Genomic DNA, 17,341 nt, shown 5'->3' with positions numbered 1-17,341 from the left:
ATGCAGGGCTTGAAAACCAGTTGAGACAGCTAAATGAACTACGCAGCACCCTGAATGTCTATGTTCTAATGGCTGGAGGAACAGTTCTGCTGCAGTTCATGATCGCACACCTCAAGCACTTCCACCTCCTCTTCATCCAAATTTGCAGTATGTGCTGCTTTGTATGGGAAAGAGCTAAGGAGCTTCCTGAGTATTGGAGAATAGCAGATAAATGAGAGAGCGAGCAGAACAGTGAGTGGATTGGGCAGCAGAGGGGAGGGAAGCACAGTGGAATAGAATACTAGGGCACCAGCAGGGAACTGACCAAGGCGGGAGCACTAGGCGAGTAGGGACCCAACCACCAGGAGACTAGGGTTTTCTCCTTTCCCCACTTCTTCCTCTTTCCTCAGTTTCTTTATTCCCCCCCCTCTATTTCCCTTGTTCTCCCCTCCCCTTTATTAACAGGACATATTGAGGTGCATTGACTCAGCTGCAGTTGCCAGATGCATACTGCCTGTGGAGCACCAACTCAGGCAAATGCAGGGGGTGTTCACTCAAGAGCATTAACTAACAATAGGAATAGCAATTCCAGAATACCTCCCGGTGTGGACACTGTTTTCCAGAATAAAAATCACTTTATTCTGAATAAATATTAGTGTGCTCACAATTGACAACAATCGTTTATTCCTCAATGGCTATTCTGATCAATTTCCCTGTTTAGAAGGCCCAAGTATCTAAATGTTATATGATTGTATTCCTTTTAACTGAAGGGAGGGGCTGTTGATTACGAGGGGTGTGGCTGCTCAGCTATTTTTGGCTCTTGGCGAGTAGGCTTATTTCTCAGGCTAGCAGGTGTCGGGTACGTTTTTTCAAGTCCTGATTACATTGATGCATCAGGGTAGTAGAGGGCATAGGGAATTTTTTCCTTTCTCTCACACACCCACTTCAAAGGTATCCAGAACACTGGTGTTTTTGCTCCTCAAGCATTCATGAGAGAGGTGGGCTAGTGTGACCTGAGGCACTGTGCCCTCAAAAGGGGGCATGGCTGGGAAAGCAGGCCCTCTTCTTCCCCTTCAACTTTAAAGGCTAATGCTGGGGGCATTGTATGCTGCGAGAGTATATTATTTGCTGAGCACATTCTCCTTGCACAAGGGCAGGCATTTTACAAAGTACAGTAATATGTGACTGTGGAAGGTGTGTCTTTGGGGAAGTGATACTGTATCTTCAACATTTATATTAACAGTAATTCATTTCTTTTTTTGCTGTAGAAGATAGTTTCGGTCACTTTCAGATTGATGCCAACAATGGCGAATTAAGAACAACTGAAGCTCTTTCATATAATTGGAGACCTAACTACAGAATACTGGTCACTGCAAGTGACCAAGGAATTCCTCCTCTTCATGGACATGCAGTTGTTAACATCCAGGTACCTGTTAGTTTAGCACGGATTGGAAAACCGGTACTGTATTTTCAGTTTATTTTTTTTTAATCTTTTAGAAACCCAAAGGATAAAGATGTTGAAAGTAAAATGTATATATTTTGATATAAAGAGCATATCTTCTCATCAGAATTCTCTCTAGTCTAGATATTGTTCTACTGAACCAGGAAATTAGAGGGTGAACACATTTTGCCTAATTTTGAAACCACTGCATTATTACGGGTTCAGAAGTTTGACGTGCAATTTACAACGTTCATGTCCTTTTAGGAAGAGATTGTGAACATAAGAGAAGAAAAATATCCAATAAAAAAGTTAAAAATGGAGCAGAGAGTAGGCAAAGTGAAAAGAAAACACAGAAAGACTGAAAATAGAGAAATCCTGAAGACAAAATACTTAAAATACATGCAATTTCCCTACTGTACCATGCCCCTTCTCTGCCTGCCCACACTCCTCATGCTGGCCTGTATGGAGCTGTCAGAGAGACCAGCTCTGTCATGCATGGGAAGTGTTAAATCTACCTTCGTGCCCTCTCTGTAGCTACCCACCCTCTGTTCATCAGAACCACAGTAGATCTACTTTGTCAGGGATCTTCTATAATCCCTTAATTATAGGTTGAATATCACCCAGAATATTGTTCGTATATTACCAGTAGGAAGGTTAATTTTTGGTAGTTTTAAGGAATATGCTAAATATTTCTCAATCATGAGGCTGATGCAGCTCAATTATTGAAGAGTTTCTCCCATTCTGAGATCATTTCAATGATCTGTGATGAAGGAAATTCTTGGACAATTTAACTAATCTCAAAATCAATTGCCTATTCATATTTGGCAAACTAAATTGTGGATGGTGATTTCTGTGGCAACACCACATCCCTGCCACAGGAGGGAAGGCAGCTCCAGAGTAAAACTGGATGAGAAACAGTTTTGCCATCCCATTAGAATTTGAGACTTTGAAAAATGTTCCCATCTCAGCTCTATTGAGGAGCTCTGCTGCGGGGAGAGAGCAGTGGGGATGGAGCCTCTTTGTGGAGCTCATGAGATTCAGGGGAGGGGAGATTACCTCTTGTTCCCTACTCTGCTCCAACCTTGAGTGCAATGGTGATTGGAAGGATAAATCTGGATAGTGACTTGGAGGATTTTCTAAGGTTGATTTTTAACTTTTGTTAAATTGCAGGGGAAGAAGGGGGATTAATGCTTTTCCCTGTGTTACAAGTATACAATTGTGAAGTCTGTTCTGTCCTTGATGTCTGTTAATGGGAATTATGCATGAACAAGCTACAAATGACTAGAGCCTCTTCATTAGTAAAGAAAAACTATATTGCAAAAAATCCCAATAGTAGCAATGGAAAAAATATTGCTGTCTTTGTGCTTTTGTTTCAGGTAATCCCATTTTCTAAAGGGAGATCTGTCTTTTCTCAAGATATCAGGCACTTTGTCATACCTGAGAATTTTAAACCTGCAAAAATATTGAGCTCGGTGAAGTTGCCTGGTCATTATCTGCAAACCAACAGAAAACTGCATTTTAGTATCTCTGAAGAAGAGGATGATGATCATTTTGAAATAGATAGTTCAACAGGGGATCTGTTTCTTTCCAAGGAACTTGACTATGAAACAATTTCTCACTTCCTTCTGAGAGTTGTCATGAAGGATTGTAATAAGAATCCTCCACAGAACTACACCGTTTTCCTCAGTATTGATGTAGAAGATCAAAATGACCACTCCCCTTATTTCCAGGATAACTTCATAGTGATTGGCATACAGGAGAATGTACCTGTTGGCACTCTGGTGTACACATTCAATGCAAAAGATGGAGATGGCAGTTTTCTGAACAGCAGAGTACAGTATTCCATAGAAACGAGTGACTCTGGTGAAAATCCATTTCTCATCCACCCTTTATATGGCACCTTGATCACAGCAATTCCATTAGACAGAGAGGTCACTCACTCAGTTGTCCTGACAGTGTCTGCATCAGATCAGGCAATAAACTTGACAGAGCGCAGACTTGGTTCCCTGACAGCAAAAATTGTCATTTTAGACATTAATGACAACAGTCCCAGTTTTGTTTCTTCCTCTCTTTCCTATGTCATGGAGAATGCAGAGGTAGGCTCTCTGGTACATCATGTAATTGCGGAGGATCCAGATGAAGGAAGAAATGGACAAGTTACATATCACATTCTTTCTGGCAATGAAAACAAAGCATTTCTGTTAGATAAAACCACAGGTACTGTATATTCTTTATAGATTCTTATGCTATGCTCATCACCATAATATCTGCCCACCTTTCAGGAGTGCATTGACCAGTGTGACTAACATCTGTCACAGTTTTGTTTTTTCAGCCTCTCTCTAAGGGGAGAAGTGTGTGCATTGGAGTGTTTTGTTTTAGATGTGTTTTACACACACACAGCTTTATATTAGAGAATGCAAGGTAAAAGGAGGGCACCTTGTACTTACAGAGGAAGATGGTGATATTTGTAATGGCCCTTAGTTCCCCCAGGAAAGCTCTGTCTCCTGCACAAGATCTGTAACACTGATACCATGTCCATTTCAAACATGAATCCAATTTTTCTCTTTTTATAAGGGGTGTGCAGTTGTACATATTTTTCAGGAAATAGTTGCTACCACTTACTTTTGGTTTATACTCCCATTGCCAATCCTCTCTGTGAGTATAATTGCAGGCCCATGTATCTTAACTATTTGTCTGTGGGACTCCCATAACTTTGGGACACATTTCTGGAACAAAAAAAAGATTTCTCTCACACTGCTCTTTTACTACCATGGGCACATAAATATTTTTTAAAACGATGAAAAAGACCCCTCTCAGGTGTAGAATAAACATCACATTTCCTATATGAAAGAGAGAGAGAGAGACTATACATACTACAAACTGTCTGGCATTGGCATATGGACTTGGAGTTTATATTCTGTACCATTTACCAAACATCTGTAAAGTCCTCTGGACAAATTAAACAGAGAAAAAAATGAAGGCAAAATATGAATGAACACACACAAACAAAGTAAAGTATACACAATTCTGAGGAAGCAACAATATGAGTGTGTGTTAATACCATTTAGCAGTTCATTGTACTTTGAGGGTTTTGGAATACAGTGGCCGCTGTGGGCTGGTCTTCAATCAATACAGCAGGAATCAATGTAGCAGGGCTAGTGAAGACCTGCTAATTCGATGGCAGATCACTCTCCGGTCAACCCTGGTACTTCAGCTCCCCAAGAAGAGTAAGGAAAATCGACTGGAGAGCGTCTCCCATCGATGCAGCGCAGTGAAGACACCGGGGTAAGTCAACCTAAGCTTCACCAACTCCAGCTACGTTATTCACATAGCTGGAGTAGCGTAACTTAGGTTGACTTACCTCCATAGTGAAGACAGGCCCTGTGTAGTTACTATTTGAAAGACCCACATTTTGTTCATGAATTTAAAAATCCGACAAAGGGCCAATAAACCAAAAGAAAGCCAAAAAGGGTTATGTAAGTATACTTGTATGCTTAAAAAACAATTACCATAAAAAATGGCACCGTTTTATTAAGTTCAGAACCCTCTTTGTATTCATAGTCACATCTGATGACTGTAGTGACAAAATGTTATTCCTGAGTTAGCACTACAGAGACAATGCAGATAAGAGATAGTGAGTTGGATTCTGTTCTTTCTTGTACACCAACACAGTTGTTTTCGAAGGGCTTGTCTACATGAACTTTAGTTCATGGCAAGCTGGGGTGTGACTCTACCCAGCCTGCCGGGGTCTAACTGTGTGGACCTTGCCGACGTGCATCAACAGTTCACTAAAATGCTTTGGTTTGGTTCTTTTTGAAACAACTAGATCAAAGCACATTAATGAACTGTTAATGCACGTCAGCACGGTGCATGTGGACAGTGAGCGTGTGGCAGGCTAGTGTGAGGAAGAGTCCCCCACCATCTGACTGCAAACTAATTGTTTGTGAAGACAAACCCTTAGTTCTAATCAATTACACCAGTGCAACTCCACTGGAAGCCGATAGGGTACTTCTACACAGGGATAAAAGACCCGCAGTGTCGCTGTGACAGGCCTGGGTCAGCTGACTCGGGCTTGTGGGGTTTGGGCTGCATGGCTAAAAATCACTGTGTAGACATTTGGGCTTGGGCTGGAGCCCAAGCTCTGGGACCCTGCAAGGGTGGAGGGTCCCAGAACTCAAGTTTCAGCCCAAGCCTGAATGTCTACACTGTGGTTTTTCAGCCGTGAAGCCTGAGCCCCATGAGCCCAAGTGAGCTGACCCAGGCTAGCCACAGGTTTTTTATCCCTGTGTAGACATGAATGAAATGTGCTAATGCAGTGGTTCTCAACCAGCGGTCCAGGGCCCCCCCCTGAGGGGCCATGAGCAGGTTTCAGGGGGTCTGCCAAGTATGGCCAGCATTAGACTCACTAGGGATCAGGGCAGAAAGCTGTAACCCTGCCACACGGGACTGCAGCCCAGGGCACCAAGCCCCATCACCCGGGTCTGAAGCCAAAGCCTGAGCAACTTAGCTTCATGGGGGCCCGGGCAATTGCCCTGCTTGCTACCCCCTAACGCCAGCCCTGGCTTTTATATACAGAAAAACAATTGTGGCACAGGTGGGTGGTGGAGTTTGTATAGCATGGTGGTGGGTTCTCAGAAAGAAAAAGGTTGAGAACCCCTGTGCTAAAGTCTTTAGCACAGAATTAAGAAAGCAGTGGGGTTACACGTATGTCACTGAGGGCGTAATTTGTCTAGTAGAATCTTTATCATGTGGTGATGATACAAGGAAAAAACACAGCCTGACTCACATATGGAGCCCAAGGCTGAGTTTGCAGGGCTGCCTAGAGGGTGCTGTGATATCACAGTGCTTTACAGTAGATAGAAAAAAATCATCTTATTTGTAAAGTGAACACATTTGATATAGAAATTAATGCCACATTTACGGAATTTTACATTTTCAGAGTGAATTGCACATTAAGAGATCATATAAATATTTGCACTACTTGAGCTTCTCTTGGACTGCAGAGATTAAACGAATAGTGACTGACTATTGTGATAGTGTAACTTACTGTACTAAGGGGGGAGTGTTGTAATGAAACAATGCCCTTTTGACCTTTCTTTTCCTTATAACAGGGTTGCTAACCACAGCCTTTCCTTTGGACCATGAGAGTCAACAATACTACAGTTTGACTATCATGGCTCTTGATAATGGCAGACCGTCACTCTCTGCAACCCAGATGCTGACTGTAAGCATTCTTGATGTAAATGATGAGAGGCCAGTATTTCAAAAGCCATTGTATGAAGCTGCAGTTTGTGAAAATCAAGATCCTGGAGAGTTTGTCATTAAGGTAGAAGCTGTAGACAGAGATTCAGGTAATTTCAATCATTTTAACCATTACTTTCATACTGGAAATAATGTTAATGACCAGATCTTGGCTCCTAATGTCTGTACATATGTTAGCCACCTAGTATTACTTGTAGCTGGGTTTGATTTAGTTTCAAAATCTGGCTCTTGGTTCAGAGTCTGAACCTACTTCCAAAGTATAGTGGGTGTGTAGAGTTGGGGTTTGAGTCAGGCCAATCTCTGTTTAACATGTCTAGTGTAAAATAGCTGCTCAGATGAGTTTGCAGAAATGGGTGGCACTTTACAGTATTGCCTTTGAATGAAAATTGTGAAAATAGCTAAAGCACGAGGAATACATCTACAGTGCACTAAAAGACCTGTGGCATTGCCACAGCTGACCCACGTCAGTTGATTTGGTCTTGGGCTGTGGGGCTAAAAATTGCTGTGTAGACGTTCGGGCCTGGGCTGGAGCCCAGCCTCTGAAACCCTCGGGGCTGGGGGTGGGAGGTGGTGGAGGCAGTCTCAGAGCCCAGATTCTAGCCCAAGCCTAAACATCTCCACTGCAATTTTTAACCCCATGTGCCCAAGTCAATTGACTTGGGCTCTGAGACTTGGTGCCTGGGTTTTTTATTGCAGTGTAGACATACTCCATATTTCTAAACCTATGAATGAAGGTGGACTCCCCAGTAAGGTTTCACTCTTCTCCATGGAAAATTCAAGCAAGCCGGGGAAAGTGAGAAAAATAGAAATAGTCTTTCTTGTTTTGCTTAGCGTTTGCTGAAATCAGAATCCAGTTTTGAATATTCAGGACCAAATACCAAAACTGTATACAGTAGGTTGTTTCCCATTTCCAGATTCCAAAGTATAAATAATCAGCAAAGAAAAAGTGTAGAAGACTACCACAGCTGAGTAAAGTGATGTTGCCAGATGAAAATCTACAAAAAGAAATTACTCAATAATAACACATTAAATAATTAAAACCAAAAGACTATTTAAACTATAATTTATCTTGTCATCCTTTATGTTGTTTAATCTTTGCATTTCACTTAGGCATTCTGATCCACATGTGCGGAGCCCCAGTGAAGTCTAGGGATTCTGTCCAGAGGTCCATCTGCACAGATTACATTGGAGGATTGGGTTCTTAGATTTGATGCTGAAACTTGTCTGGTCAGGTTCAATTTTTGGCTCTCATGCCCTAGCGTAATGCTGCAGTGTTTGGGTTGCAGACACTAAAGGGGAATGTTTAAATTTATTTAAAATTTATATTTAAAAGGCTTCATATTATATCTACTAATACTGGGCTAGAGAGAACATTTATTTAAACAAAAGGCAGAAAAACTGAATGTTGCCTCAAGCTATGTAGCAATGTCCCTTTAAAACATACTTCCCAAATGTCAGATTTTCCCAGGAAGGGGCCTTTTGCTCCAGCACCTTATATAAAAAAGTTTACATTAGGTTAGCTGTGAGCGTATTTTCAGGGTGAAATCCTGGTTCCATTGAAGTCAATGGCAAAACTCCCTATTGACTTCAGTAGGCCAGAATTTCATCCTCTGTGCTTGAAGAAAGAATATTATTACAAAGGACTTGATTCTCCTGCCTTTGAAGTGAATGACAAAACTTCAGTTGATATCAGTGAGCGTAGAATCAGGGCTAAATTTTGGGAAACCATCACTTAAAAGAAGTAGATCTAGAATTGTGTGGGAAACTGATGTGGAAGGCAGTCAGTGATTTTTTTCCCCAAAACTTGAAATACTAAAATAAATGTAAACTAAGTTAAAGTCATTATTAAAGTCAATATCTGCAACTTCTATTCCTTCTCAGCAGAATATTTTCTAGTGTTTAAAAGTTATTTTACTAGATAAAGATACTTTTATAGTAATGGAACCAGCAAATGTGCATTAATCTCTTCTGGCCAGAGAGGGGCACTGTCATCCTAGATTTTTGTTGTAATAGCACAAAAAAGGAATCTTGACCTAGAAGCCAGCTGCAGATTTGTAACATGATGAAAAATTGAGGACCTGAAGACTGTGTATTTTTTAAAATTAATAACACTAATGTTTTTTTCAGAGACATACAAAATGGATGAGGAAGAGGGTTCCTCATATACTCACTTCCTCTGTACCACATGCTTTCTTCCTCCACATATGTTTTGCAGTATAGTATAATGCTTTGCTACATTAAAAAACAATTGTTAAAGAGCTGGTTAACAAAACCATCCTCTATACTCAGCAAGATTTACAATTCTACTACTGTGCTCACAATCATTGTGAAAGACAGGTCTGAGGGGGACAGACCAGTGGAGATACTGTGTAGGAAGGACTCTTCATGCCCATGTGTGCCACATATGTGCACAAGCTGTACCTAGGAGACCACTGAAGGGAAGAAGTAGGCAGGTAACCCCACCGGTCCATGCATGGTGTGAATCTACATGGCCCAAAGCCAGCATAACAGCTGAGCAGTATCTCTGTCCACCCCTTACCACATGCCCCAAAAAAGTATTATTTTTATTTATTTTTTGTTAATCACCAACAGCATGTTCAACACTGTACTCAATATAGAAGTGAAGGCAATACCTGATGTGAACAGTTTACAATCTAAAAGAAGGATGCAGAGAAGCATGGGAAATTTGCTTGAACTCCATCCCCACCCAATCCCCGTAATTATTTTTTACTCCTTTCTTGTGGGCAATGCAGAAGTGAAAATTGTGGGAGCATTTAGAATGAGGAGGTGGTAGCGGAGGCTTGGGAAAATGAGATAGGAAGGACATTCCAAGCATAAGGGGTGGCATAAAACAGTAGCCAGCAGCAGGCTGTCTGCATAGACTCATTGGGTTGGAGCAGTATGTTGTGGCTGAAGGTTCCTTCCTCTAGTTCTGTTATTTTTGAACAGATTTTCTGGTAACCACAGTCCTTCTGTTGGGGCTTTTTCTCACATTATCAGAATTTGGCCCAATGTTACGTGTATATTGCAGTACTAGTCAAACCCAAAACCAAAAGGTGGGGAAGCATACAACGTAGTTAAATAAGCATACAGCATGTTGAAATAAATGTTATTTGCTTTTTTATATATTTGGGAATAATGCCACAATTATTTTTTGCGTATGGGCTATCACCTTGCTTTTTGAATTACATCGGTGGATAGAGCTACATTTCACATCCACAAAGTTACTTCTTTGCCCTATATATAGGGCTTACTTTCCTCCCTTCACTGATTCTTTTTTCGTCTCATGTGTTCCTTGACTGGCCACATGGAGGAGTCCTGTTTACTGCCAACTGCACCTTCCAGTCTTCTCTTCCTCACTAGTTCTCCCACTTTGTAGATTCTCTCCCTATAGAAAAGGAAAAGCATGCAGCTGTAAATTAGTTTGTGTTTGACTCAGGCTTCCAGTCTGACCACCACTTTGAAGTATCGGTTATGAAAGACTGTGCATTAGTAGCTGAGGCCACTTTCACTCATTTTGACATCCATTGGACATCCTGCTCCACCAACTCCCACCAGTGGACCACAGGAAGAGACCTTTAACCATTAGGCAAGCAGCCATTGCATTTCTACTGGCACCCCAGACTTCCCCCTTTTCTCTCAGAAGGAAGACCTCTTGCATTGTATGAGAGGGCCTGTGCTCCTGTAGACTCTCCACCTGCCCCACAGGAGCTCTAACTCTGTTGTCTCCTTCTTCTGGGTCATTGCACCCAGGGAGCTGTCTTGTCCTAAATTTTGAGCAGTTTCTCCTGAGTATGCTTCCTGTGAGTTCCTCAAGCTGCATCCCCAAACTGTCTGGAGACACATGCTTCCTGCAGGTCCAGTAGGAGTGTATGCTACAAACAACCCACAAATCTAAGCTCTCAGACATGAGAGCAAAGATATCTGTAGAATATTTCAACTAGGTAAGATACTTGGGTTGAGGAACCCCCTTTATAGCAAAAATCTTGGGCTTTGAACCAGCTCTATGTGTATCTAATAAGTTCTGCCTTTAAGCTCCTGCTCACTATTGTCTGCAATTCCAAATGTGAGTATCATGAAAACAAAATCAGAGCATTAATAGGTATCTCAATACCATAAACCTGGATGAGATTTTTTTTCGGCTTTTGATGTGCAGAAAGAGTTGCTTCAAGTATAGGAACTCAATACTATAGCTGGGAAGCAGTGCCTTGTCCTCAGAGGAGTCCTGTTCAGAAGTCCCTGTTTCCAGAGAGTGTGTAGTAATCTTCTTGCCATGTCCTCATACTGCTTCCCACCACATCTATGCATACGTGATTGCCTGATTATTGCACTCTGCCAGGTCACTGGAAGAGCATGCACACTCGAGCAGCTGGCACTGCAGGAGAAACTTCATATTTGAGGCTCTCTGTTGTAGTCACAGGTACTGAGGTTAGTGATGTAGCCCCACTTGATCATTGCATCTCTAGACTGGCCAACTACTGTGCGGAGTTGATTAAGACAAAACCTTATAGTCCAGAGTTGTTCTTCACTGAGTAGTAGGTGTTCAACTGGTGGGGGCCAGAGCACACAGGCTACAGGGACATTATCTACTCTTGTTTGCCATATTGAACCCTTGCCTGTTTGGGTGACAATGTTAAGGGGTTAATAGTGGCAAGAAAATTTTGTCATATCTTTAGGCAACTAAGCATCGGTATTAAATCATATAGAAGATGTCTTGGCTCTGTGCATTGCTTTGTGCACTCTGCTAGCAACTTTCCCGCGTATATCGGGGAGCAATACTTGCGAGGATATAGAGGCTGTTGACATGCGTGGGCTTAAGTATAGGGTCTAGCTTCTTTGTATTAGGGGGTTGTACCCACGCTGCACAGGCATATTCAGCAGAGGAGTAGCAAAGTGCCAGTGCTGTTGATCGCAGTGTGGATGGATCTGCACCCCTCTTTGCTGTAACCAGCTTGCTGAAAACATTGTTTTGTATGGTAACCTTGGCTTTGGTTTTCTCAATGTGAGTTCTAAAGGAGAGTGTGTGGTCAAGAGTAACAGCGAGGAATATGGGATTTATGGAATGAGTAAGTGTGTAGTAAATATAAGGTGCAGTAAATAGTCCTGCTTCATTCATTTCATATTAGTTGTAAGCTGCAGTAGCATTTTGCAGCTTAGGAACGCTGCAGGAGAGCAGCTACAGAGACTTCTCACCTACTGTAGAGCTTCTGAGCTCTGCAACAGAGAGGATACTGTGGAGCCAAGAGTTAGAGTAAGAGGGAGCATGGGGGAGCCTGGCTGTCCATCCTCCTGACTTTTCTCTGGCTAGTGAAGTACAAACTCTTCAGATGGGAGATTCTGAATGGTGGAAAAGTGTTTCCTCATTGTGGGTTTGTTGGGCTCCAAGCCTTTTTTACCAGTAGTTGGAGCAAAGTTCCACTCAAACTTCCAGAAAAATAATTCCACTTGGGCAGAGAAAAATTCTGTTAAAAAGGGAATGTTTCAGAAAGTTATAAGCAACTGGAAAAGGGGGGTTGGAATGGAAACATTTAAGCTTCCTTAGCAAGAGCTGTCAATAGTGCACCTCCAGAGTCTAAATATGTCACTTGTTCTGCCAGGTGTGTGATATTGTAATGCACTGAATGTATGACCACCACTTCCCTCTCCTGGATCGAGTGTCAGTGTTTATCATCCTCTAATAGACTTGCGGTCCAGTGGCTGGAGGCCTGAAGGGAGGATATTATAAGCATTCCCACACTGGCAATTAATCAAGAATGTCCTCTAGCTCAAAGGATAGAAGCTTGTGGTTTTTATTTTAAAGGTTAGAAATTTTATTTCTAATAGTGCATTTATGTGGTTAGCTGACTGTTATGGTAGCTATGTGTCTGTGTAGCTTTGGCTACAAGTAATGACCGTTGTGAAGAATCTGTCCATGAAGGCCTTAATTCAAGGCCTTTAGTTGCAAAAGGACACAGGCTTTCATCACAAGTTCATGTCATCTCTACCCCTAATTCAGCAGTTATCTTCTTTCTCCGTTTACAGTGTTTGTACTTTCAGATGTAGCTAATGATTGCTACATGCAGTTGACTTGTATCAGCTAATGTAGCCATTTTCTAAACAGTTAGAGCTGCAGTGATGCTTTTATATTTAGGTAAGATATACTTTGCATGGGGAAGGGCTGCCATGGGTTGTTGACCTTTAATTTTGCATGAGGTTACTCCAGGGTTGTCTTTTCCATTACATGGTTTTTCTCTTATCTAGAAAGATGTAAGAGCATATTTAATGTATCCTCTTTCTCCTACACAACTTTTCTTGTATTGTGAATGAACATGTTATCCCTTTGAATTAATAAGAAGCAAGTCCATTTACAGTAGTTAGTCCCTTAATCAAATGACAATAACTTCATTAAGGTGTATGAATCTGTTTCAACAAGGCTAATAAAAAGAAAAACAAGGCCTTGGCTGGCAGGCCTTTTTTTCTCCTCTCACACTGAGTTTACATGAATACAGCTCCCACTCTAATGGAGTTAGGGTGACCAAACAGCAAGTGTGAAAAATCGGGACAGAGGGTGGAGGGTAATAGGAGCCTATATAAGAAAAAGACCTAAAAATCGGGACTGTCCCTATAAAAGCGGGACATTTGGTCACCCTAAATGGAGTTTATCCTGATTTCCGCTGGTGTATGTGAGAACAGAATCAAGTCCAGGGTGTTTGAGCCTAAATAGCTTCAGAATTTGCTAAGAACTCCAACCTTTTCCAGGTGCATTAACTGTACCTAAACTACTAATAGTCTGTTGTTGGTTTAAAAAAAAAACAACAGAAAAATGATCGACTGCAACTTGTGAAAAGCTGGAAATATACTTGCACAATAGTACAAGATGAATGCAAGTTGCCCTTGGTGTATAATGTAGGATTAATCTCATTAAAGTTAATAGTGTGAATGATCTTACTCTATAACCAATTATGGAAATGATGTTATACTTTTCTCAGGAGAGCATTGAAACCACAAGAAAAATGGGAGAAATTATTTTGAATCCATAATGGATAGGAATATGGAATCAGATTTATCCGTCTACACAGGAGTCAGGCAGTTTTGAAAAGAAATATTAAAAAAGTCTCCCTTTGCTAATCTCCTTATTCTCCAAAGCAGGGGTGGGCAAACTACAGCCCGCGGGCTGGATGTGGCCCACGAGCCGTTTTAAACCGGCCTGCGAGCCGCACCATGCCACTCAGCCCCGCTCTGGCAGGGGCGCTGGGTCGGGGGCCACACCACGCGGCTTCCTGAAGCCGCGGCATGGCCCCACTCCGGCTCCTATGTGCTCCAATGGGAGCTGGAGATGGGGCAGCATGCAGAGCCGCCTGGCCATGCCTCTGCGTAGGAGCTGGAGAAGGACAAGCCCCTGCTTCCGGGAGCCGCTTGAGGTAAGCGTCACTGGGAGCCTGCACCTCCTGAGCCTCTCCCCATGCCCCTGCCCCAGCCCTGATCCCCCTGACACTCTCCAAACCCCTCAATCCCAGCCCGGAGCACCTTCCTACACCCCAAACCTCTCATTCCCAGCCCCACCCCCGAGCCCGCACCCCCAGCTGGAACCTGCACCCCTTCCTGCACCCCTGCCCCAGCCCTGATCCCCCTTCCGCCCTCCAAACCACTCAGTCCTAGCCCAGAGCACCCTCCTACACCCCAAACTCCTCATCCCCAGCCCCACCCCAGAGCCCGCACCCCCTCCTGCACCCCAACCCCAATTTTGTGAACATTCATGGCCCGCCATACAATTTCTATTCCCCGATGAAAAGTTTGCCCACCCCTGTTCCAGACACACCCAGACATGGTAGTGATCCCATACTATACACCAAGTGATATGTCTGCATGTATAATCAGGAATTACACAGGACAACGTTATAATGAGCTCATTAAATAGCAATCAAGGTGTTTGAAGGACTAATTAGGACTATAGTATGGAGTTCATACTTGTAAACTCATAGACTCATAGACTTTAAGGTCAGAAGGGACAATTATGATCATCTAGTCTGACTTCCTGCACAACGCAGGCCACAGAATCTCACCCACCCACTCCTGTAATAAACCCCTAACCTATGTCTGAGCTATTGAAGTCCTCAAATCATGGTTTAAAGATTTCCCAGAGAACAGAAGGGTGTGCTGTCTGCCGGGTGCTAAGATACGGGATGCGGACCTGAGGCTGAAGAGGATCCTAATGGGAGCGGGAAAGAATCCACTGATTGTCCTTCATATGGGAACAAAGGATATGGCTAGATTCTCACTGGAACGTATCAAGGGAGACTATGCCAGGCTGGGGAAGATGCTTAAGGAAATCGAGGCTCAGGTGATCTTCAGTGGGATTCTGCCTGTTCCTAGAGAAGGGCAACAAAGGTGTGACAAGATTATGATGATCAACAGATGACTCAGGCAGTGGTGCTATAAGGAGGGTGTTGGGATGTATGACCACTGGGAGGCATTCGTGGACAGAGGACTGTTTTCTCGGGATGGACTTCACCTGAGTAGGGAGGGAAATAGACTTCTAGGACGGAAGCTGTCACAACTGATTAAGAGAGCTTTAAAGTAGGAATTTGGGGGAGTTGGTTGGGAGATGTCCAGGTAATCTCTATGTCGGATTTTAACATTGAGAGGGAAGAAAACGAAGTAAGAAAGGATACAGCTGTGGGTAGGAGAATGGACATAAGGAGGAAAGGTAGTGAAGATACCAGTCTAATAGGTGATACTAGCGGTAGAATGTCTGTGCCTAATCGGGTAAAGAATGTGAGTGAAGCAAAACAGCAAAAATTAAGATGTTTGTACACCAATGCGAGGAGCCTAGGTAACAAAATGGAGGAACTAGAGTTACTGGTGCAGGAGATGAAGCGAGATATTATAGGAATAACAGAAACATGGTGGAATAGTAGTCATGCCTGGAGTACAGGTATTGAAGGGTCTATGTGTTGTTTAGGAAAGACAGAAATAAAGGCAAAGGTGGTGGAGTAACATTGTATATCAATGTACTGTAAAGAAATAAGAAGTAATGGAATGGATAAGAGTCTGTCTGGGCAAAAATCACATTCGGGAAGAAAGCTATTAGAGCCTCCCCTGGGATAGTGCTTGTGGTGTGCTATGGACCACCGGGATCTGATTTGGATATGGATAGAGACCTCTTTAATGTTTTTAATGAAGTAAATACTAATGGGAATTGTGTGATCATGGGAGACTAACTTCCCAGATATAGACTGGTGGACAAGTGTTAGTAATAATAATAGGGCTCAGATTTTTTTCCTGGATGTGATAGCTGATGGATTCCTTCACCAAGTAGTTGCTGAACCAACAAGAGGGGATGCCATTTTAGATTAATTAAAGATGAAGATTTCTAACCATCAGAGGAGTGAAATTCTGGAACAGCCTTCCAAGGGGAGCAGTGGGGGCAAAAGACATATATGGATTCAAGACTAAGCTTGATAAGTTTATGGGGGGGATGGTATGATGGGATAGCCTAATTTTGGCAATTAATTGATCTTGACTATCACTGTTAAATATGCCCAATGGCCTGTGATGGGATGTTAGATGGGATGGGATCTGAATTACTACAGAGAATTCTTTCCTGGGTGCTGGCTGGTGAGTCTTTCCCACATGCTCAGGGTTTAGCTGATCGCCATATTTGGGGTCGAGAAGGAATTTTCCTCCAGGGCAGATTGGCAGAAGCCCTGGGAGTTTTTCGCCTTCCTCTGCAGCGTGGGGCATGGGTCACTTGCTGGAGGATTCTCTGCATTTATATAGGAACTTATATTGGAGGGAAAAGTCTTAAACAGTCACTTTTGGGAATCCCAGAAGGCTTTTCAAAACCAAATATTTCATCTTGGAGATTCCTCCCTGGCAAGATCAACTGAAGTAAAGATACCGATGCCTGTCTCTTGAAGTCATCATGGGTTCCTGAACAGGTTCCTTTAGGCACACTGCTTCTGAGATGCACATGAGAAGTGACTCACTAATAATTTTAAAAACAAACACTTTATTGAGCTGCTAAAATGTGCATATGCCAAGACTCAGTTACTGCATGATCTTGTTGCTCTTGTCCTCCTTTTTCCTTAACTCCAATCCTTCTCTACTACGTTACCTATGCTAGTCATGTCACACCTAAAACTAGATTATAGCTTCATCAGGGCAGGGACCATGTGTTTCCGTTGATTCTGTGAAGTGTTCAGCTCATTTTGTATAAGTTTTCTGCAAACACAATGCTATTCCATTAATTTCATCCATAACACCTTCCACAGACTAAAGATCACAGAAAAAAAAGTATAAAGCAGTGTCCAGAGAGTGGGTTTTTCAACTGGAACTTTTTGTATTTTACTGGATTTTCCTTTCTGTTTTTAAGGAATAAATTCCCTGCTTCAGTATGAAATCTTACCAGGAAATGGGTTTGAGATTTTCCAGATAAACTCCGATACTGGAGAAGTGATGACAACTGCCTCACTCGACAGGGAGACTCAAGAGATTCTCAGTATAAAAGGTAACAGTATGAGATGTTTGATGTAAAATGGGATGTGGAGAGTGTGGGTTCACTTATCATCAGTGTTATCTTTTCTCAATTTCATTTGACTTATTCAGATAGGTGTAGCATGATGTTCAGGAACAGAAAGCAGCTGTGTTAGCACATGTACTCTTATTTTCTGTATAGCA

At 42.5% G+C, this 17,341-nt stretch overlaps 1 protein-coding gene across 1 annotated transcript in view; it reads left to right on the top strand.

Moving 5' to 3' along the window:
- Nucleotides 1-17,341, top strand: part of DCHS2 (dachsous cadherin-related 2) — a 251,894-nt gene that overhangs the window by 191,906 nt on the left and 42,647 nt on the right. The window contains exons 8-11 of the mRNA XM_065405322.1: nucleotides 1,248-1,405; nucleotides 2,797-3,637; nucleotides 6,532-6,771; nucleotides 17,037-17,171. Of these exons, the coding sequence (XP_065261394.1) occupies nucleotides 1,248-1,405; nucleotides 2,797-3,637; nucleotides 6,532-6,771; nucleotides 17,037-17,171 (1,374 nt within the window). The remainder of the gene's footprint in view (nucleotides 1-1,247; nucleotides 1,406-2,796; nucleotides 3,638-6,531; nucleotides 6,772-17,036; nucleotides 17,172-17,341) is intronic.

The sequence above is a fragment of the Emys orbicularis genome, chromosome 5 (assembly GCF_028017835.1).
Source record: "Emys orbicularis isolate rEmyOrb1 chromosome 5, rEmyOrb1.hap1, whole genome shotgun sequence".
NCBI classification, from domain to species: domain Eukaryota; kingdom Metazoa; phylum Chordata; order Testudines; family Emydidae; genus Emys; species Emys orbicularis.
The sequence above is the reverse complement of the archived record's forward strand: the minus strand, read 5'-3'. Positions and strand labels throughout refer to the sequence as shown.